This window comes from Rattus rattus, chromosome 12 (genome assembly GCF_011064425.1).
Source record: "Rattus rattus isolate New Zealand chromosome 12, Rrattus_CSIRO_v1, whole genome shotgun sequence".
NCBI lineage: Eukaryota > Metazoa > Chordata > Mammalia > Rodentia > Muridae > Rattus > Rattus rattus.
In genome coordinates, this window is record NC_046165.1 from 57,437,519 (window position 1) to 57,460,461 (window position 22,943).

A 22,943-nucleotide genomic window follows, 5' to 3' on the forward strand; every position below is an offset into this window, starting at 1 on the left:
GTAAGGTTGTTGAAAAGAACAGGCTATTGTATGTAGTAAGTAAAGAAAACAGCATGGGAATGATTGTTACTGGGATCATTTACTAACAGCACAGTGAGTTCCTCGAGTGAAATACTTTTGTCTCTGCCTTTGTCTTTCTGTCCTCTTTCTTGAACCTGGGGTCATAATGCTTGTTAGGCACTTATACTGAGTTTAAGCCTAACCTGGTGATGTCTTCAGAACTTTTAGTTTAGTTTGGTTTGTTTTTTGAGACAGGGTTTCACTGTGCAGCCCTGCCTGTCCTCTGCCTTCCAGGTTCTAGAACTAAAGGCGTGAACCTGACTCCATAACTTTTTAAAGGTTTATTTATTTATGTGAGTACACTGTAGCTGTCATCAGACACATCAGAAGAGGGCATCAGATCCTATTACAGATGGTTACCATGTGGTTGCTGGGAATTGAACTCAGGACCACTGGAAGAGCAGTCAATGCTCTTAACCACTGAGCCATTTCTCCAGCGCCCCCTCCCTACCCCCAAACTTTTGATCCCATAAACATTGAAACTCCATGGAAGATGGTGGTCCTACATCACTACAATGGAGGCTCACCATTGTACTTAACTACTTAAGACACCTCAAGTAAAGGCAACCAAGCAGCCTTTTGTGTGAGACAGGGTGAGACAGGTAGCTTTGGCTGTCTTGGAACTTGCTATGTAGATCTAGCTGGCCTCCCAAATGCTGCCATAAAAGCACACCTGCTTCAAGCAGTCTCTTATGATCAGGTTGGTCTCCAATTCATAATTCTCTGTTTATGTCTCTTAAGGGACCTGGTACAGGGAAAGAACAGACTCCTGAAGGTTGTCCTTTGACTGCCTTTCAGTCTGTGACACACATGCACCACATATATGCACACTAAATAATTACGGTTCGATAAATGTAAAATGTCTGCTAAGTGTTAAAGGAAACAGCTAACGTTAGCCTGTTTCCCTGTAGCACTTTTTAGCTATGAACTCATACAATGTCATCTCTCGAATTTTAGACATGTCTATTAACATCTGGGTCTTTTCTGTTGTGAACATATATTTCATAAAATACATGCTTTGCATTATGCTAAGTCATGTTTGAATGATAAGTGGCTGTAATTGTATGTCTAGCTGGTATATTTAGTGTAGACATTTGGGTTGAGAATTATTTATTTTAGTTAAAAACTTTTTTTTGAGACAAAATTTTATGTAACTCAGGCTAACCCCAAACTTACTAGTATTCAAAGATAACTTTGATGACTTTCTGATCCTCTTGCTTAACCACTACAAAGAGTGCAGGAACTACAGGGATATATCACACCATACTTGGTTCATATAGTTTCTAACACTTTATTTAGGATATATTTATGAAGAAATACGATTGTTGGATCAATACATGTTTTTTTATGACTTCTGATTCATAGTGACAATTTGCCTTAGGACATTGGGGTTGGTTTTCTTTGTTGGGAGGGGGTCAGCTTTGGTTTTCATCTATCAGTGACTGATGGTGTCTATCTCCTGACCTTAATAATATGTATCATGATATTAACCATATAGAAGCATCGTTTCTAGGTTTCTTTTTTTTTTTTTTTATGGGTACTTACATAGCAGTTCAGCGAACAAGTATGTTCAGTATGTGAGAATAGGTTTCTAAATAAAGTAATTTTGAATAGGTAGAAAGGAAGTCAGGTGAACAAACACTTAGGTAATCTAAAATTAAGTAAGGGTTTCTATGGTCCTTACTGCTAGTCAGAAGGTTAAATGCAATGATGTCTAGTATAGGCACATGATGAGCATTTAAGAAGCTTAGTTGGTGTAGCTCAGTTAGTAATATTAACAGACTGCCGTCTAACAGCAATCTTTTTGAGTTTTTTGAAGATTTTGCTTTTCTTTTTATAGGTACGAATGTTTTACTTGCATGTTTGTTTGCAAAATATGCCAGAAGAGGGTGTCAGGTACTCTGGAAGTAGACTTATGTGGGTACTAGGATTCCAACCCTGGTCTTCTGAAGAGTCTGCTGAGTCATCTTTTCAACTGAGTAATAGAAGAATCTTAAAGGCATATTCTAATGCTCAACTCAAGATCACTTAGTTGTTTGGAACACAGGAAATACCTGTTGCTTTCATAAGTATTGCTTGCCTTGGATGGGTTAGGAGATTGGGAAAGTAAACCAAGAATATTGATCGTATCAGAGTTGAAGTTAGGCAGTGGAGTGGCACTTTGACTGTTTGGGTAATCTAAAATTAAATGTTTAGTAACAAAAGTTCAAGTGTGGTCATATTTTTGAGGAAGAGTTGCTCTAAGCAGAGGTTGGGAGTTGTGTGGTATTGACCCTAATTGCTGCAGCTTTTAGAAAAAAGCCATGCCTGAAACTTCCCTTGCTACTCAAGATAATAGTGGAAATGGTACATAGTCGCTTTTCTGTCCTCCTCAGGAAAGAATATGGTCAATACATATCTCAGGTCTTTGCCAGAACCTTCTAGACTGATGAATATATTTAATGTCCTTAGGAAATCTACAGATGTTTGAGGAACTTAGACAACAAATTGCATTGCCAGTGAGCATTTCATATCCCTCCCTCCTTTTTAAATTCAGAGTCTTTATGTGGATATGCTTGGGGGTAAGAATCCGCCTTTGATTCTTCATTTGGGTCCAGGGTTGTGCAATTTGAACATTGCAGGGGCATCACTGCTGCTGCTTGCTGCCAGAGAGACTGGGTATGCTCTGGTTTTGTTTTGTTTTGTTTTTCTAGGGGAAGGGGGTTCTATTATGAAAATAACAATTCTTTTACTTTGTTTCTGAGTGGATCCATTGTGCTGAAAATTGTTGTAGACAATTGCCAGGGAGTTCTTTTTAGGTATTAAACACAGTGGGCAAACTTGGAATGGGGAGCTTTGTACTGGCCTTAAGTATACAGCCATTTCTAGATTAAACTCAAGTTTAGTTGAGGTTCTATCTTGCTGTTTAGTCAGGGTTGCTTATGCTAGATTATGTTCTAATGTGAGAATGAATTTAACAAAATCTTATTTGTTTAATTTTAATTGTCCTTTCACAATTTCATTCGAATATATGACATATTTTTGTCATTTATCCTTCCTATTACCCTCTCATCCCATTGTGTTCAACCCTTCCTTCCCAGGGAGTTCACCCTTTTATTTCCATGTCTTTTTTGTTGTTTACTTCCTTGTTTTTGTGACTCGCTGAGTGTAATTTAATTAGAGTTGCTTTTATGATCAGATATTGTTTATTATAGTTAAGTCAGAATATTCCTGTAGCCCAGGGTAGACTTGAACTATTTTTTCGCCCACGTTGGCTTGGATCTTTTGGCCGTCTTCCTCCTCAGCCCCTTAAGTACTGGAGTTACAGGTGTGAACTACGATGCTGGTTCGCGGGCCTGTTCTTTACTGGCATCTTTCTGTTGTCCTGTTGAGTAGCAACCATCTTTGACCAGGTCTTCTCTTTCAAAGCATCTAATCTTAGATTTAGTTTTGGTTCATTTTCTTTTTTATACATAGTTTGAAGTGAACAATTTTTTGACTTTGACCTATCCTTGAAATTCTTCTCTGACTTCTAAAGTGTTGGCTTATGTTTTCATATTTGTAATATACATGTCATACAGCTGTTTTTCACAAATCAGCCATGGTATTTTATCACAGCAATAGAAACCCTAACTACAATAGCAACTATTTTCATAGCAATCTTCCTTTACTTATAGGGTATATTATTATTTCATGCACACTCAGACAGCAGATTATTCAACAGAGATTGCTGGTAAAGGACTTATATCAGCAGATTCAAGTTCAAGGTCAAATTCCTTAGTTATTTCACATAATAAAAATATTTTTGTTTGAATTAGGATTTAATAACATTCATACTGCTATCAGAAGCAGGAAGCAAACAGTAAAAGAATTAATAGTTCTGAGTAAAAGTTATGAAAATTCTCCCAAAAAGTAGAGCAAAAAAGGGAGACAAGGGGGAATCAAATCAGTCTAGAATCCCAGAGATGTGTTAGAGGCTCTCCAGAAAGAACAAATGTTAGAGAAAAGGAGAAAACAGGCAGAATTTACAAGTTGAGAAGGTCCACCTTGTACCACCATCTCAATTACAGAGAATAACAAGAGCATACCACTTAGAAAGGAAGAAACCCAACGAGGATAGCACCAAGATCTTCAGCTCCTGAAATGCATCATAAGCACCAACAACAAAAGCAGTGTCTTCCAGAAGCCAGGGCAAAGTGAACAAGCCATGTCAGGCTGTGCAGCACCCTAAACCTGAAGCCAGCCAACTATGTCCAGTCTGTAGCACTCAGGGCTCATAGCTAATGAATGGAGCCTCCCCACAGACGGAGATCTGTGTTGTGTGGGGTTGTCAAGAGTGAACTTTATAGATGACAACAGTTATGTTCCCTTTTCCCAAATAGCTCTAGGTTTGTGAGAAGTATACAGAACTCAGTCAACCAGCAGCATGGCTGTATAGGCATTCATTATTCTCTGCTCCTCTACCTTTTCCGAGTAAACTGGAGTGCTCTTCACAGAACTTAAGATAGCAGTTTATTCTGTTACTACTTCCAGTGAGATCCAGCTCCACAGGGTTCTTCCTTTACCTTCCTTGTCTGTATTTGTGTCTTTTGTAGAAATGCCTAAAGTAGCCCTATACTGTCTTTTGTTAGACCGTAAACATAGAATCTGCATCTTTGGTAATGGCTATCTTTAGGAAAGTGAGGCCTGAGGTAAAGGACTTGTATATTCTCTAGGGAAGCTTTTTAGTTATTTAACCCTAACTAAATATTTTGTTTTGTGAGCTAGAATACACTTGGTAATTTAAGATTTGCTCTCAAGTATTTACACATTGCACAGCACTAGGTACACCTATCACAGCGTGGTGTTGCGGGGACCTCTGCTTAGCAGTGATGACTATGCACCCTGCTGAGCAGTTCTGCCTGTCTCTGCCTCCCTTTGTGACTATAGTTACTGTTGAAGAGTAACTGAGCTTACTGAGTTTTGTAATTTGCAATGTTAGAATTCAGTTACAGGGGCTAGAGTGGTTACAAGCACTGGACCAGTGTTGGATTCTCACCAGTTACCAGCAGTGCAGCATGCGACAATTTAACTCCATTCCCAGGGATCTGACTCCCTTCTGGCCTCCATGTAACTCCATACATGCAGTATACAGACATACATGTAGGCAACACATACACAGACAGGGTTTCTCTGTAGCTCTGGCTCACAAACTTTTTAAAATTAAAAAAACAGCAATAAAGCTGTTAAGAAGTGGAGACAGTAGGATTGCTGCAAAGTTCAAGGCTACTGTTGGTTATATGATAAATTAGTTGACTACCAGGCCAGCCAGGGCTATATACTAAAACTCTGTCTCAGGAAATAGTTTATTACTATTTAAACTTATTGCTAAGTTTAAATTGCTTTGTGGAGTTTTTGTGACAGTTTATGTGGTCTAGGCTGCTTGTGACTTGTAATTCTCTTCCCTTAGACCAATGATAGTAGGGTTATACATGTATGTTACCACACCTGGCCTAAACTAGTGTTTTGAATTGACTTTGTTGACACTGAAGTTTTAGAATTCAGCAGTTAGTAAAATTACCATAGAAGAAAATACCCTGGGAATTACTGATGTAGGTTAAAACATTGTTTTCTTCAAAAGTAGAATTAGACTAATTAGGTAGAAAAACTAATACACATTTCCTATCACTTTTTATCAAAACAGGCTTTGAAAGAACGTGCAAAGTACCTTATTTAAGCAATTGCAGAATTAACTTGTGGTAGTGAATTGTGATCTAAACCCATGTGTTAAAACAAACAGACATTCTGAAATGTCCAAGCATAATAGGGAGAGTTCAGTATCGTTGGAAACCCTGGAAGAGTGCCCTAACTAAGCTGTGAGAAGCACTTGGCAGGTACAAACTAGTAGCTGGAAAAAATGACATTGCTGACTGTTTTAGTGTTTGTTTACAGGGTTCAGAAACCCCTGGAGAGTAAGAGAAGGGACCTGTATTCCTTGGCCTGAGTAGAAATGACAATGGACTATAGGATAATGGCTAGATTAATGAGTATTTTGTATTTTGAAACAGGGATTAAAAATCAAATAGCCTGAGATCTGGGACTGTAACTAAATGGTAGAATGTCTGCCTCATAGGTCTGGGGAGGCCCTACAAGGACCTGTGTTAGGTGCTCTTAAACAGCGGCAACACATACACAAACCTGGGCACACTGGGGGTCGGGGAGGCAGGGAGGCAGCTAGGGCTGGAAGAGAGAATCTTACTTAACCTTGAAGCTCAAAGATGAAACTGAACTGCTCTAGGCAGTTCCCTCTTTAAGTTGTAGCGTTGCTACCTGGCAATGAAGTTCTTAACTGTTTTTCTATGCTGACCAAGGAGCTGTAGTAGGCATCCTCTAAGATGCCTCCAATAGGTACTGCCCTCTGGTGTTCTGGTCTTTTTGTAAGTTTCTCACTTGAATATGACAGGCCTAGCAACTGGCTCTTACAAGCATGATGGAAGTGATGACATACACTTACAGATAAGGCAACCCAAAGGATTTAGGCTGCTCCCTTTCATTTTCCTGACCTGCTACCATGATTGTGAACTTTGCTTGAATCCATGATGCAGAGAACTGCTATCTCAGGTAAGCATCCAGGAAAACTGATGCCTGACAGCAGACATGGGAGTGAGTCTGTAGTTGATACCTACATAATTTTCCTCTGGAGGGAGCATCCTCTCATCTAACAACCGAAAAAATAAGGCCACAGGAAACAATAGTTTTTATTTTGAAGATACTAATCCAGTGGTGTTACACAGAAAATCTCCATGTTACCAGGTCTAAAATTAAGGCCCCATTGCTCATATCTTTCTAAGTTCTTTTAAATGTAGCTTATCACTACTGCTTTTCCAAAACACTGTCTGCTTAGCTTGTGGAAAAACATTCCACCTTACCAGCAACCCCCTTGTCCAGTCATCTCTCCATGTGGTTCCTGCTCAGCTGCCAAGGATAGGAGAGCCTTAAGGCTCTTAGCCCACAATCCTGGTTTTCTTTGCCTACCCCACAAGGAAATCACCTTGAAGTGTCACATGACTTTAAGTGCCTTCTGTAAACTACTGCCAAATCTGTCTAGCTGCTGATACAACATTTTGCTCAAATACCCAGGCAGAGATGTGTAGATGGACTACAGCTTTCTTCTTTTTCTCCTGCTGGCTTTCTTTTTACAACCTTGTTACTGCTCTTTGGTTGTCCGTCCGTCTATCTACCGTGTTTCTGGCAGGGCTGCCTTCAGAAAGCATTCTGCTGCTGCCAGCCAGCTCTGATTCTTCTCATCCCTTGCTTAGTAAGACCACATTCACAGTTAGCACTTGAAAACATAACTTCCTTTGAAAAATATAATGGAGACAAGGAATTGAATTTTGAGTATAGTTGCAGACTAGGTCAGGAAATGACTACCTGACTTTTACTTAAGCAAATTGAGAGGAAAAGAAATTTTTAAAAAGATACAAGCAGAAAGGATTTACTGAAATTGCCTTTCTCCCTTTTGTTTGGCTCTTCAGTGTCTCAGGCTAACCTAGAAGAAGTGCCTATCTTAAGTGTTGGGAGTGTGGTATGCTTATATTGCTATTTTTATAAAGGTATGTGAGGTGTTCCTTTTGACTAAGGGCTTGTGAGGAAGTCAGTGGTGTAATCTTTTGGATTAGTTATCCAGTAGACCTTTTGTCTTTACAGTATATTTGCTCTTTAGATGCTGTTAAATGGAGCTTGTGAGTCAAATATCTGCCTCTTAGAGATGAGGCATTTGAGCCAGGGGGAAGACCTGGACAGTTTTCTTGATTTCTTGATGTTTATCTTTATTTTATGCACATGCTTGGCTGAAGATTTGTTCATATCTGGCCTCTTGGCTTAAGGTTTTTCATCTGTTAAGCCTGTTATTAATGTAAACAAGTTTACATGTTTGTGGTGGGAATTAAATGCTAGTTAGTACATTGCATGAAGCGTACTATAGCACAGCACTGCCCTAGCTCTGACTACAGGGTTGCTTACTAGAATTTCTGAGCACCTCTGCTTTGGTCTCTTATCTGCTCTCCTTCCTCCTGATTCCCAGTCTTCTGTGTTGCAGCTGACAGGGCACAAGCCGACTGGGTTGTTGTTAGTTAAAACTCAGTGTTCTGTCTTTGGATGTTAGAATAAGGCCTGTAAAAAATTTTATAACATAATCTAAATGTCTCTTTAGTCTCCTCATTAAATTTCTTATGTGTTTGTAACCTATGAGAAATCAAATTTGAATTTCAAAGAATGTATTCAAGTGCCTGTGGAAGTCAGATGTGAGTGTGAGTGTTGGATCCTTTGGAACTGGAGTTATGCATGGTTGTAGGTCCTTAAAGCCATCTCTTCAGACTTAAAAGACCTTTCTCTTGTTTTTAATTTCAAAATTAAGAACCTCTAGATACTTTTGTGTGTTTTCAGTGCATGGAATATTTTAGTTTTCAACCATTTAAAAATATAAAAATTGCCATATGTGGTGGCAAGTGGGCTTTAATCCCGGCAGAAATCCCGGCAGAGGCAGGCAAATTTCTTGTGTTCTATGCCAGTCTGGTCCGCATAGTCCATTTCAGCCCAACCAGGACCACACACTAAGACCCTATCTCAGAAGTGAAAGTAGAAACACCCTCAGTTGGTGACTAAGGTGCCTATAGGTGTAGAGTTTGGTTTGTTTGCATAAACAACAGAAGAAGTGTTTGTATCACCATCATCAGTATTACTGGTGATTTCGGACTGGGTCTCACTCAGTAGCCCTTTCTGGCCTGTGGTTTGCTATGTAGACCAGGTTGGCGGCAAACTTGTAGCACCCATTTTTGTTGGTAAGATTAAGGTATGAGCCATCACTCCTGGTTTGGATCAAGCAATTGGGATAATTTAATTTGTAGAGCTAAGTTATTGGACATCCCATGAAGATAGTGTCTTAACTTTGGGTTTAGAATGATCAGTGTATAGCTCTCTCCTTGTAACTTATAAAAGCAATTGAGGTTTGCCTGTTAAAATCATAGCTTGGAGGCTAATGTATTAGCAGCTGTTTCTCTTTGTTGCACGAAGGTATGTTGTTAATTGCATTGTATTTATCCGAACACGATAACAAATTATCCAGGAACACTTTATTAAGGGAGACTGGGTCCAGATCACTTCTCTGGAAAACACTTTTTGGACCCCCAGTTCTCATGGGAACAGTACAGTGTAGGTTTTCCCTGAGCATGGACAGCCAATGGTTTCTGTTGAGCTTATAAGAAACCTTTTCACTGAGTTGGGTTGAGGAAAGCCAGGGACATTTTGTTCCATATAGACTTTACTGTAATTTAGTTGAGAATCACGTTAAACTTGGGGTGATATTTTAGCCAAAAGACAGTTGGAATCCTGACTGCGACCAGCTGTGACATAGGCCCAGGCTCTGTATGTATGTGAAGTGACAGCAAGGCAGTTGTGATACTGTTACTTGCTTAGGCTCAGTGAACTAAAGTAGACTATTTGGAAACAAAGGCCAAAACTATGTTGACCGTAATACCGTAGGGACAGTTAATATTTTATTTTATTTTGCTGTTTATAAAGGGTCTCACTGTGTAGTGCTGGCTGGGCTTACAACCCTGTAGGTAGAGCAGGTTGTCCTTGAACTCATGTTTGCCTGCCTGTTTTGTCTCCTTAGTGCTGAGGTTAAGGAGCCTCTTAAGAGACTAGGGTAAGCTTCCTCCTCTAGGTCATAAGATAATGGCCAAGTAGGAATCAGACAGTCTTACTTTATGTCTGTTTTCTGTGTCTGTTCTGCACGAATGCAGTCCTGGGATATTGTAGATCTCAGTCCTTGAGTGGTTTCCTGATTAGAACCTAGGAAGACAAAAGCATCTTTGTCTTTAAAAAGTATGCCAACCATCTCATTCTGTCCGTGCCCCGACGTGAAGACAGTGGAAACACTGGTTTGTGCTCCTCTGAATACAACAGGGAGTCAACAGTGGGGGAAGCATTTGCCTCCAGATGCTTACCACCTCGTCTTCCTTCTGCCTCTTAAGTAAAAGGGGAATGAATGAATGGTTTTTAGTCAATGCCAAGTGGGAAGTCTGTGAAGTTGGGTGGAAGAAAGAAATAGTATGGCCTGTTTGTCAGGGGTTTATTTTTGAAGGGAAGAGGTTTCCAAAAGACATTATTAAGTTGAACCTGCTCTACATGGCACAGTGTATGTTGTTGCTCCAACAAAGCAGATCTGTATGGGTTTAGCAGCTTGACCTTGGGAAGGATATTGAGGACTTTGAGCTCCCTCTAGAGGACAACAGCCTAAAAAAAGAGCCTCCTGAAGTTCTTTAGAGAAAGAACCTGAAGGTAGCCTTCCCTTTCAAGTAATTTACTGCTTTATGAATGCATTATCTTCCTCTTCCTGTGTTAGGAATCAGATAGGACCTAACGCCTCACAAGTGTTAAGTTTCACTCAGTCTGAGCATTCCCTCATAGTATGGAGACACCAGTTTTTCTGAAAAAAATTCATTTAGTCATGTCTAAATAGCTATTTGAGGCCAAGGAAAAGATGGTGAAAATGGATTGTGCCTTTTAATCAGAATATAAGTATGTAACAAGCTTTGAGTCTTGAACAGACCTTGGAAAATGAACAGATAAACAGATAAGTCTCTCTTCTTGCTCCACCTCTCCAAAGTCTGGAAAGAACAAGTACTAGAAGATTAACAAGATGATGAGCCAAGGTATAGGCTTGTGCCTAATTAACTATGTTATGCCTAATTAGACATGTGAATGAGCTGACACTGACCTGCCTAAGCTTCAAAGCCTAGCTGACCACTGAGCAGTTTGCTCCAGGACAAGAGTACTAGTGGTCACATGTTCTGAGGTGCATTGTTTTATAGCTTTTATTATGGTTTATCCTATTCTTTGTCTATTCCTCTTTGCAGAACTTGTATGGATTCGGTCATTTTAAAATGCAGTTATAAAATGAAACATTAATTTTGTGCTAATTTGAATAAAACTTTGTGACACATACATGTTTGTGTATGTATGTGCACATGTACATGCTTGTGGAGGCCACTGGTTGAAGTCAAATGTCTTCTTCATGTTCACTTTATGTGGTGCTGGATAGCGAATCCAGGACCTCATACATGCTAGGCAAGCAGTCCACAGCCGAGTTACAGTTCCCACTTTTGTTTTTTAAGTTCTAGCATTGGTTTTGTTTTTTTGTTTTTTTTTTTTTTTCCTTTTTCTTTTAAGTATGAAGGGATATGGATGGTGAAAGCATGCCAAAAGGATGCAAAAGCCAACCCTGGAGGCCTTTAATGGCTAAATATATAATAATTGGAATAGAGTGGAATTATCTTTAAATTTTAACAAAACATATACCTGTGAGGACACAAATGGGGAAAATTTCTTTTGATGCAGAGCCACTTTTCAAAGAACTTTAAGCTTCCTCCAACCCCCTCAAATTTAGACTGCACCTTCCTAAGTACAATTCCGGGGGGCCTGGGAGTAACTTTCCATGGGAAAAACCTTAGATGACTGGAGAATGAACTATATATCATGGGCATTTCTACTCTCACCACTAGGAGAATGTACCATAGCAATACTGTGACATAAATGGTGTGCTAACATTTGTGATTTGCCTGCCAGGAACCCACAATTGGCAGCATTACCATTTAAAAAATAAATTTCACAGTCTCAGATTGAGGGATTTCCTGCTGTCCAGGACTCCCAAGTTCATCAAGACAAGGCAGTCTGAGAAACTCATAGGTCAAGGAAAGTAATGAGACTGGACAAAGGTTTGGAATGGAAAAGGCACAAAGAGGGGGCTGGAGAGATGGCTCAGTGGTTAAGAGCACTGACTGCTCTTCCAGAGGTCCTGAGTTCAATTCCCAGCAACCACATGGTGGCTCACAACCATCTGTAACGGGATCCGATGCCCTCTTCTAGTGTTTCCGAAGATGGTATACTAATATAAATAAAAAATAAAAAAAAAAAAGAAAGAAAGAAAGAAAAGGCACAAAGAGGAAACTGAAGAACAGGACTGTCAAGTTCATCTAAAATGTGCAAGCTGTTTCCTTATCTATGACAAATACACCATAGCAGTGTGAGGTGTGAATAGTGGTGCCATTAGATGAGGTGTCTACAGGGACTCTGTATCATCCGTGTGACCTTCTATAAAGCTAAAGCTGCGGGGAAAGTTTCTGGAAGAGTCTTGGTCTCCATCAGCTTCTGCTGTTTTTGTTAAATGTTTGAAAAGTGAATCACCTGCTAGTCTGTGTGTTAGTGTTTACAGTTAAGCAACAGCAGGCTGTTCTGCAGAGAAGTGAGGGAAAACCTATGTATGGTACTTTGAGTGTAGTTTGTCTCCCAGGGGTTTGTGTTCTGCCTATATATGCTCCCCCAAGTGTGAGCATGTGAGAAATGAACTGCGCTGTACGGAACATTGTGGTCATGTACTTGGAAGACCCTAGGTCAGTGAAGTATATGAACTCCAGGTTTTCTAACAGAAAGCCATGGTCCTAGGAAAAATTGGGTAGTGCTTGCAGATGTATGGCCCTTTCAAGCCTTTAACTTTCCATATCAGAAGCTTCCTAATAAAACAATAGTATTTTTCTCCAGCCACTATACTCTTGTTCCTGCTAGATAGGTTGGGATACCTGTTAAATATTTCAAAGCATATGCTCTGTGAAAGACAAATCCAATCCTGAACAAAGAAACCACTGCCTATTGGTAGAGCAGAGCTGGGACCATATCCTTGTCTTTTGCCATCCTCTAGTGGTTAGTGACTTGCTGGGCGTTGTTGAGCTTGGTGAAGGGAAGGAGCGAGAGAGCCTGGCAGCCTGAAGATGGGATAGCTAAGGATGCAGATGATAGTGAGTATTTGAATCCATTACTTTAAACATCAGCAATGTAAAGTTATGAAAGTGAAACTTGAACGACTGCTAATACTTGCAGAATACTATATGCCTTAGGTATACCCCTGACGACTTTAAATCCAGAAAGCAAGTAAGTGAAATATCACATTAGGATTGTAGAAATGCCTGGGATAGGATTCCAGTGTCTGGATTTTATTACTTTCCGTGACAAACTTGTTTTCACATGGTAAACTTAACTCTCTTGATTGTACAGTGTTACAAGCTTTGATTATCACACCTGGTACACTAAGCACTGAGTCACACCCGGAGCTCTAGACCCTCTGTAGTGTGTATCTCATCCCTGACTCTAGCAACTTGTTTCAACCTCTTAGGCCATTTGCATCTAGCTTTGTTCACTTAGCCCAGGGCGTATCTGGCTATTGCTTATATCAGTAGTTGTTCCTTCTTACTGTGACAGTTCATTTATGGTGTCTAGTTTTTTAGTTTTTGTTTTACCTGGTGAGATTGCTTAGTCAACATGATAATAAGAGTTTTAAGGGATGATAAAAGGCTTGTTTTGGCTTATGGTATGGTTTGAGGAGATACAGTCTCATGCTAGGGAAGGCAATGTTGGATAGTAATCCTGTGTCCACAGTCAGGAATCAAAGCCTACATTGCCCCTCCCCTGGTTTTATTTTGCTTGAGACCACAACCCCTGAGGTGGTTGCCACTCGTGGGTCTTCCTTCTCAGCTAAACTACTCTCAAAACAGAAGACACGAGGAGCTATGTTTCCTAGGTGCCAACAGATTTGGTCAGGTTCACACTGAAGATTCCCCATCACAGTGCTGAAGTCCTGGACACCCCCATGTGCGTTTGCAGTGTTATGCGCCTATACAGTATGGTTAAGTGATGACTGTTCCATCAGCAGATTATTACTGCCTTTTGATTTCTTATTTAGTTATTTGAGGAGTATTTAAGAATATTTTGGTGTTCCCATGGAAATGATATGGTTATAGCTTTCATTTCTTACTGTTTCCCTGTCTAAGCTCTGGTAATTTGTTTTTAGTTTCCTGATATTGTCCTAACAGTATCAGACCGCTTTTGTAACTTCTAGAAAACTGGTTTTATAGGCAGCTTTCTGATACAAACCTACCTTTTGGTACCGAGATCTTTAATCATACAATACCCTCTGCTGAGTTATTAAATAACACTAGTTCTCAGAAGCAGGATTATCTTCCCTTGACGTTTATGAGATTTAAAGGTACAATTAAAGGTGTATAGCAGCTGGGAACATGGTTCAGCATGAGCTTGACTTTTACTTTGTATTTCGAAGTACAGCTTGCAGGACCCTACAACCAGATGGCTAGACACACTTCAGCAGTTTATCCAAGTGACTCTTCCCTTTATTTGTGCTCACTCACCTAATGGGCGGGTGCCTGTGTGCTAGACAGTCATTCCTAAGTTCAACATAAGGCATCTCTACATATTCATTTGGTCTTTATGTGCTAGGATTGGTTTTTGTCTTTTATATTTCTCCTTTGGCATCATTATTATCATTTGTTTGGTTTTTGAGGCAGGGTTTATCTGTGTAGCTCTGGCTGTCCTGGTACTCTGTAGACCAGGCTGGCCTTGAATTCATAGAGATCCTTGTGCCTCTGCCTCCCAAGTGCTGGGGTTAAAGATCTACGCCAGCACCACCTGGAATTATTTATTATTTTTAACAGGGTAATTGTGTACTGTAGTCTAGAACTCACCATGTAGACCAGGCTGACCTCAAACAACCCCTGCTTTTGCCATTCTACCTTATTTCTGAGATGGTATTTTTCACCTAGAGCTCATCAAGATAGGCATTTGACCCATGAACTACCTAGCTGACTCCTTGCTAGTTTTGTGAATGTGTGTCTGTGTTTTCTTTTTCTATTTTTAAACATTTGTTAAATCCTTATTGTTCTCGTAGAGGTGAAATTTAGAATGTGTAATCATTCAGTGCCCTTGATACCTTTAATGTAGTGGGTGCTGTGTTAAGTGCTTAGACATTGCTCAGTCATTACTAAGGTATAAAACTGCTTGGTTCGGGCTGGAGAGATGGCTCAGTGGTTAAGAGCACTGACTGTTCTTCCAGAGGTCCTGAGTTCATCCCAGCAACCACATGGTGGCTCACAACCATCTGTAATAGGATCCAGTGCCTTCTTCTGGTGCGTCTGAGGACAACTACCGTGTTTCATATACCTAAAATAAATAAATATTTAAAAAAAAACTGTTTAGTTCTAGGTGCTTTGTTGAATATAGATACTTTGTCAGGGTGTGAACGAAGCAACAAATTCATTATTTAGTCAGTATTCCTTTACCTTCATTCCATAATTAATAGAATCCTGTGCTGCTCCTGAGACCATATGGCTGCTAAATTTGAATCTTGGCCTTGATTCTTGACACTTGTATGTAGTACCATCCCCTTTCACATACTTGATAATATCTAGAGTTTTCCATTGTTTCTTTATAAATGGAAATTGAAAAACTGTACAGTTAGTGCTATGAATAGGATAAAGATATATTTAATGCTCACTTGGTATATTGTAGTTCCGTATATCTGTGTCCATTAATGTGCTTAGAGTCATTTTTATATATAACTAATTTTATTTTATTAATGTAGGTGTTCAATTCTTTTTATTTAAGAACCAAGGTTGTCAGACGTTCTCTGAATTTACTAGCTAATCAGCTAGTAAATTACCTTTAGTTTTTAGTATTTAGTACTGGGCTCCAGGAAGATGCTTATAAAGAGGGTGGTAGGCCATAATTTTCAACTTGTGACTACAAGTACCTTTCACATTTCTTGTTTATCAGGTATTTAGCACATGCTCAGCTTGCCTCAATTTCAGAAACCTTACATAGCTGTACTGGCTGGTTTCTTTCAGATTTCAAATTCTTTGAAATGCCATTCTCATTTAAGATTATAAAACCAGCGAGGAAGTAACTGCATTGCCTCTCAGCTCAGAGTTGAAATACAGAGAGAATGATAGGGCTGAGATTTTGGTCTATTAATGGGAAGCATTTATCACTAATTATTAAAGTTTCTATATGCCACAGTGGATGTTTTCCTTTGAGTTTTTTTTTTTTTTTTCTTTTTTTTTGGAGCTGGGGACCGAACCCAGGGCCTTGCGCTTGCTCTACCACTGAGCTAAATCCCCAGCCCCTTCCTTTGAGTTTTAAAAAAGTGTTAAAGTTTGGAATTCTTGGCTATCTATCTGATCATCTTATCTGTTTATTATACCACACAAAGGACCTTCAGAAAAGTAGATGACAAGATCAGGCAGGGTAAAAATAGGCCACTGATGCTGCTGTCAGTCACCCCAACTGTATTCCACCCCCAAAAGAAGTGATTATTTCATCTGCAAAGGGCAAGCCTGGATGGTAATAGTTTAAAGAGGAGATGTTATATTCATAGAATGAATCCATTATAAACTCTGCAATTTGAATTGATGTAAGAACGGAGGAAGCCTTTTAAAGATATTTCTTTTTGTTGCATAATTTCTAAATCCATGTGTCTAAAATTTGCTGAGTGTTAAGTTGATGAATGGGAGGGGGCTTTTCACTAACCCTGTTAGAATGTTCTGAGATTAGTGGGACAGTCTGATTGATCGTAAAATAACATTTTTATTATCCTTAGAAAGGTTTCTTTTAAAGGAGTATTTTGATCTTTGTCATTTCTTATTTATGAGATCATAACTCAATGTTTGATACTGGGCAATATGTCACAGTGTAATGATTCTGATTGTGGTATCACTGCTGTCATTTTTATAAAATATAGAATCTAAAGAGTATTCCTTTGTTGGTAGCTTTCATGACATAATTCTGTTTTCAGCCTGTTTGTCATAATGATGTGTATTCTAATTAACTATTTTATTTGTGCCCAAGAGTGTATATGTTATACTGACTTTTAAGGATACAACTTGGATTTATGACTTTTAGAATTCCATCAGAAATTATTCTTATATTAAAAATGTTTACTCTCCTATAATGTCTTAGAGTTTTGTTGTTGGTTTTTGTTTGTTTTTCAGACAGGGTCTTATGTAGCAAAGACTGGTCTTGAAGTCCTGATCCTGTCGCCCCTGCCTCCCAAGTATTGAGTTGCTGGCCTGCACTACTACCTTGGTTTCTTTCTGCCTTGATTTTGAAGGCTTTGAGTTTGTATAAACAAGCCTAGCAGCAGAGATGCATACTTTAGTCTTCCTTCAGAGTTGGATCTATAGTAACCCTTCCAACAAACAAGATCAAAAATGCCATCATGCTCATTAAAAGTATGTAAATAAAGCCAGGTATGGAGGCACGTATCTAACTCCAGCACTTAAGAGGCTGAGTGGGTAGGATAGTAAGTTTGAGGCCAACTTGAGCTACCATGTCTTGGTAAACCAAACCAATAAACAGTATTGTTAGAAGATTAATAAAATAATTATTGTTTGGTGGTATTATCATAAAATGCTTCACGAAGTTCAGGAAGGAAAATAAGTTATAAGGAGTTCAAGACCAGCCCAGGCTACAAGAGACTCCTTTTCCAAACAATCCACTAACTGAGCTTTCAAGATGGTTCAATGGGTAAAGTGTTCATAGTGCGAGCCTGGAGACTCTGAAACTGGAAGGAGAGAACCCATTCTGCAGAGTTGCCCTCTGACCTCCACATGCACACAGTGCCTGTTCACCCCTCTGCAAGTCACACACACACAGGATTATAATAAATCCAAACAACAGTAACAAATCCCATAAATAGGTGGTTGATTTTTTTCTTTGCATTCACAAATTAAGTGAAATACTTACAAATCTGGCATTTATTATTATCTTCCTGATTGGATGAATGGCTTTGCGTTGGTTTATTTGGGGGATCCTTTCCCCCAAATGAAAGTGTTTTACAGAAGTATTTAGAGCTCTTTGTTTCTGATCCTCATAGATCTAGAATGTTGTTAGGAACATCCTTAGTGAGTTGATGGACAAAAACTGATGTCTTTTTGTTTTTGTTTCAATTATACAGCAGATATAATTTCTACAGTAGAGTTTAATCATTCTGGAGAATTACTAGCCACAGGAGATAAAGGTGGGAGAGTCGTCATCTTTCAACAAGAGCAGGAGGTAAGTACTGACAGTTCAGTGTCTCCTTTTCAGTTTGATCTTGAGATTGGAGGTTGTGCTGGAGAAATCCAGCTTTAACGCTGAACCCTGAGTAAATATTTGTCTGTAGATAGCTTATGGTTTCTCTTAGCTCCGTGTGTGTGTGTGCGTGTGTGTGTGTGTGTGTGTGTGTGTGTGTGTGTGTTCGTGCGCGCACGCGTACGTATTTATGCCTCTGTTGCTTTTATTTGAAAACCCATTTTAATTGTAAAAACCTTCAGTTATAGAGGAGGCTAGGAAGTAGTTGATTAATCTGAGACTTAGCCAGAGTTGAAGCCTTCACCCTCAGTAATAAGTTGACCTCTCAAGGCTTAGCTGCTCTGTGTAATTGAGGGTAAGGTTGACTGGAAGAAAATCAGCCAAATTACTTTATGATCAGTTCATACAAAAACTGTTACTAGCCTTTAAGTGTCTGTGTTGTGCTTGCACCTATGTGAATGTAATTAATGCATCAACCAAGTGCTAGCTTTTAAAATAAGGGTTGTTTGGTTTTTTTTTTTTTTTTTTTTTTTTTTTTTTTTTTTTTTTTTGGATACTGTGTTCCCTTTCCTCTTAAGAATGAAAAATTTAAATACAGAGTTTATAGTTAAATACTATAAATACTATAGTTAAATACTATTTCAGTTTTGTTTTTCTTACAATTTATTCACACTTGTAAATCTGATTGACAGATTTTCTCCTAAGAATTTTGTATGGACACGGTTTGTCATACTAGATATTTCCAAGCTTGCTCCAGTCATTTTATGTCAAGGTGTAACCTTTAAGACAATTGGCTTTGAAACACCTGTCCCTGTCTGTCTGTAACATACTCAAAGAATTTAATGTTGATAAATTGCAGGATTTTACAAATGTCTAAATCAAAACACAGGGTAAGGTTTTAAAGGATTGTAAAATTCCTTAAATAAGCAAAGAATCTAGTAATAATACGACTACTTTGCACTTCTATAGCGCCTTTGACCTGAGGATCTCAAAGTGCTTTAGAAACACTAATGAATTAATCCTCACAACACCCCAGTGAGGTAGGTAATTTAATTTTAAAAGAAATGATTAATAGTGTCTGAATAGAAGATGCACAAACACTAAATATGTCTCCTTTAATTTAATCTTTTGTTTAGAAGAAAATAAGAAAAAAAGCCTCAAGGCTTTGCTCGACAAAGAGTAACCTGGTGGGAAGGGAGGCTGAATCAGTTTTCTGTTTCTGGATTTGTTTTGAGCCAAGGTGCAGATATCTCGGACTGGCCTAGAGCTTACTATGTAGCCAAGGATGGCTTTGAACGTCTGATAACCTTGCCTCCACTTCTGGAGTGCTGGGGTTGAGGACCTACAGCACCATGCTGAGTTTTAGTTTTACTGGGGATGGACTTTATGTTAGGCAAGCAGTGTGACAGCTGAGCCACATCCTCAGCCTGTTGTTCTAGTTTCAAACAGGTAGAAACTTGACCATAATTATCTTAGAAAGAAAGCGAAGAGACTTCCTTTACAAATAAAAATATTAAGTTAGAAATATATAGCCAAATCTCTAGAATTTTTGGCATGTCTTTTTTTTTTCTTTTTTCTTTTTTTGCTGCCTTTGTGCTAGATTCCCCTAAAATGTGTAATTTATTTATTTACTTGATTACTTATTTGGAGGCAGGATGTCATATAACCTAGGCCTGCAGTGATTGACAGAGAATTTGAATTTGGATCTTCTGACTCTGCTTTCCGAGTCCTGGGAGTATGAGTATATGCCGCTACAACTGGTTAGAGAGAAAGTTCAAAGCTAATTTCAATTACTGTGCTTAATCTGCCAGGCAAAGGGCAGTACACACAGGCTTTCCATTCTGGGGCTGGGGCTGGGGGTGCTCCGGTTCCTTGCTGAGGTCACTGCTATTTTAAAGTGAAAGTTGTCAGCTTAAAGCTAACTTGGAAATATTTTGCATGTGGATGAAGTCATTTCCACCTTCTGTAGGTGTTAATTTGATATTAAAGTCAAATCAGATGCACAAGGGTGGGAATTTAATAAAACGGGGCACATGATTGCTTTTATATGAGTTTACTAATTGTCAAAGCACTCTAGAATCTTTGTGAAAGGACCAGCGATAGTGATTGGTAGCAGAAACCTGACAAAGGGAAATTGTGTAAACAGTATAAGTGTGTAAGAAAATAAGCCCAGCAGTTCATCTCAGAGTAGTCTCGGGATGGTGAGACTCCTTGGTGGATAACAGCCCTTCATTCAGCCAAGCCTGATGGCCTACAGCGTGATCCGTAGGACTTAGGTGAAAAGAGATGACAGACAGACACCTACAGGTTCATCTAGCTTCCTCACGGCGGCTGTAGCACACCTCCAATAGAAAGAAACAAATGGTGTTCTTTTAAAAAGAAAAGAAAAAGTAATTTCTTATTTTCTGAAATCTCTCCAAAGATTCTGAAATGCTATTTTAAATAAGTACTGTTTGAGGAAGAATTAGCATAATGGGTAGCTTTTGGTAATGGTGTCATGATATGTAAAAATTCTTTTCATCTGTTTTATATGCATTATTTTGAGAATCACTTAGTATATATAAAATATGTTTTTAAGTTATTTGTTAAGTAACAGTGATGATTTTTCCCCATACCTCATGTTGTTTGATATTAATTGATATGTTTCTGCTAATTAATCTTACATACTGTAAGTTGTGTTTTGGGGGTAACTTTGGGTCTGTGAGTGATTGGTTAAAGAGTGTGTGTGCAAGGTCTGAGGGATTCACATCTATATTGGTGAGAGTGTGTTCCTGGGAAAGGGAAAGAAGCTATAATATTCTTTTTCCAAGTTTTTAGGTTAAATCTCCCCAAAGTTCCATAAGAAGGATATATTGCTTATTTTAATAGAGAAATTGAGGCATAATATACTTAAGATTTTTCTGAGGTGATCATAGCCATGATATGGTCAATAAATCCTTATGGTGTATCCTAAGGTAGATTGCCCATCTTCCTAATTTGTTTTTATAATTTAAAATAGCTTTTGAGAATAAGAAAATAGGGGTTGGGGATTTAGCTCAGTGGTAGAGCGCTTGCCTAGGAAGCGCAAGGCCCTGGGTTCGGTCCCCAGCTCCGAAAAAAAGAAAAAAAGAAAAAAAAAAAAAAAACCAAGAGAATAAGAAAATATCTGAAAGTTTTTTTTAATGATAACAGTATAGGTTTTAGAAGATTTGAGGGCTGTCTTTTGGTTTGTGATGGGTTTTGTGGTTTGCATGGATGTTCAGTTGAGATGAGTGAACAGTTGCTGTGACTGGTTTGCTTCTTTTCTTTTGAGACAGTCTTTCTTATCTTACTGTCACTCTAGCTGACCTAGCTGTAGACCAGGCTGGCCTCGAACTCACAAAGATCCTCCTGCCTCTGCATTCTGAGTGCTGGGATTAAAGGTGTGTACCTTATAGTTGTTGGTTTCTTCCTTTTTAACCAATATTTTTTCTTCTTTGAGATTTTCATTCTTACATACATATTTTAACATTTATTTCTACCATGCCCTCTAACCCTTCCCATCTCTGTCTCCTCTCCTTCCTCCTTCTATAAGTCCACAGTCCAGTTAATGCTGCTTATATGTATACATGGGTGTGAGGCCAGCCACAGGACTCTGGGCAACTTACCACTGGCCACATCCTGAAAGAAAAATGACTCCTTCCTCCCCCAGCCTTCACCAACTGCCAGTAGATCTTCAACTGGGGTGGAACCTCATAAGTTCCTTCTGCATCCATGCTGGGATGCTGACTGGCTTGATCCGTATTTAAGTCTTGTGCTGGAAACTACTACTGTGAATTCACTAGTGCTACAGCCTAATCTTGTCCCCAAAAACATTTTACAGCATCCTTCTCAACTTGTAGCTGGTATATTCTTTACACCCTTTCTGGGATGTTTATTGAGGTAGAGGTGGGAAGTTAATACACTTAAGGTGGAACACTGTAGTCACATAATAGTGCTTTGATCAGTTGCTAGTCTCTGTATTATTACTTGCTCCGTACTGCCAAAAGAAGATTCCTTGGCATAAGTAGAGAGTGTAACTAATCTGTGGGCAGCAACATAAATATCTAGAAGGCAGTTTGACAGCATGAGCAGTTAGCAAAATAACCTATGGCTGACCGTCCCTTCAGCCTGTGGCCTTCTTAACCATAGGCTTTGGCTAAATTTACAGCTCCACACATGAATTACCTCCTGGGTACAAACCTCAAATCCAACTAATAAGTGGGTGTACCTCTGTAACAGCCATTCCTTTGTGGTTATGTGAGCTTGTTCACCTTCTTAACTAACCTTGTTAAGGTTGGTGCTGCAGCAGGCAACGTCCAGTGCTGGTTAAGAACACTGACGTCTTGTCCTTCCCAGCAGCCTGCGTAGTATCTTTCCTTTATGGAAGCTAGTCAGCAGGGGAGTTTCTCCATTAGTTCCAGATTCATTTCTTTGTCTCATAATAGGTCTGCTGTTTTGGCAGTAGAGTCTTTCTATCTACTTATGATGGATAGCCAATAGCAATGACAATAGCCTGTGTTGTTTTGGGTGCTTCCAGAACTTCTTGACTAGTGGCTTGTAGGGAGGTAACCCAGTCCTTGGACTGAAATTTTCATTTCATAACCTGTATCTTTTGGGTGCAGCATTGCCAACCAGACATCCTTCAAACCCATTGTTTTAAAATTTGGTATAAGAATTTTATACTAAAAGTTATTTTATACAAAAGTATATTTTTACAAAGTAGTGGGTTCTGGAAAGCTTTTTCTTCCTGGTGTTAAGCCATTGAGTGGGGTCACTTCCCTGGTTGATTTTTTTTTTTTCCCCAGATGCTTGTTATTGATATGTTACACACAAAGTGTTTATTAGATCTGAGAGCTTTCTGGTGGTCTTTTGGATCTCAGGTATAGAATCATATCATCTTCAAATAGGATATATGACTTCTTCCTGTCCATTTGTATTCCTTTTATTTGTTT

The 22,943-nt window shown here is 39.0% G+C and overlaps 1 protein-coding gene across 3 annotated transcripts in view; it reads left to right on the plus strand.

The window, feature by feature from the left end:
• Ppp2r2a (protein phosphatase 2 regulatory subunit Balpha) overlaps positions 1-22,943 on the plus strand; it is a 58,652-nt gene that overhangs the window by 15,383 nt on the left and 20,326 nt on the right. For 2 of the 3 annotated variants that reach the window (XM_032918156.1, XM_032918157.1), the window contains exon 3: positions 17,876-17,973. In XM_032918156.1, coding sequence (XP_032774047.1) covers positions 17,876-17,973 — 98 coding nt within the window. Of the gene's footprint in view, positions 1-17,875; positions 17,974-18,960; positions 19,032-22,943 lie in introns of all 3 variants that reach the window. The other variant, XM_032918158.1, reaches the window with a different exon arrangement.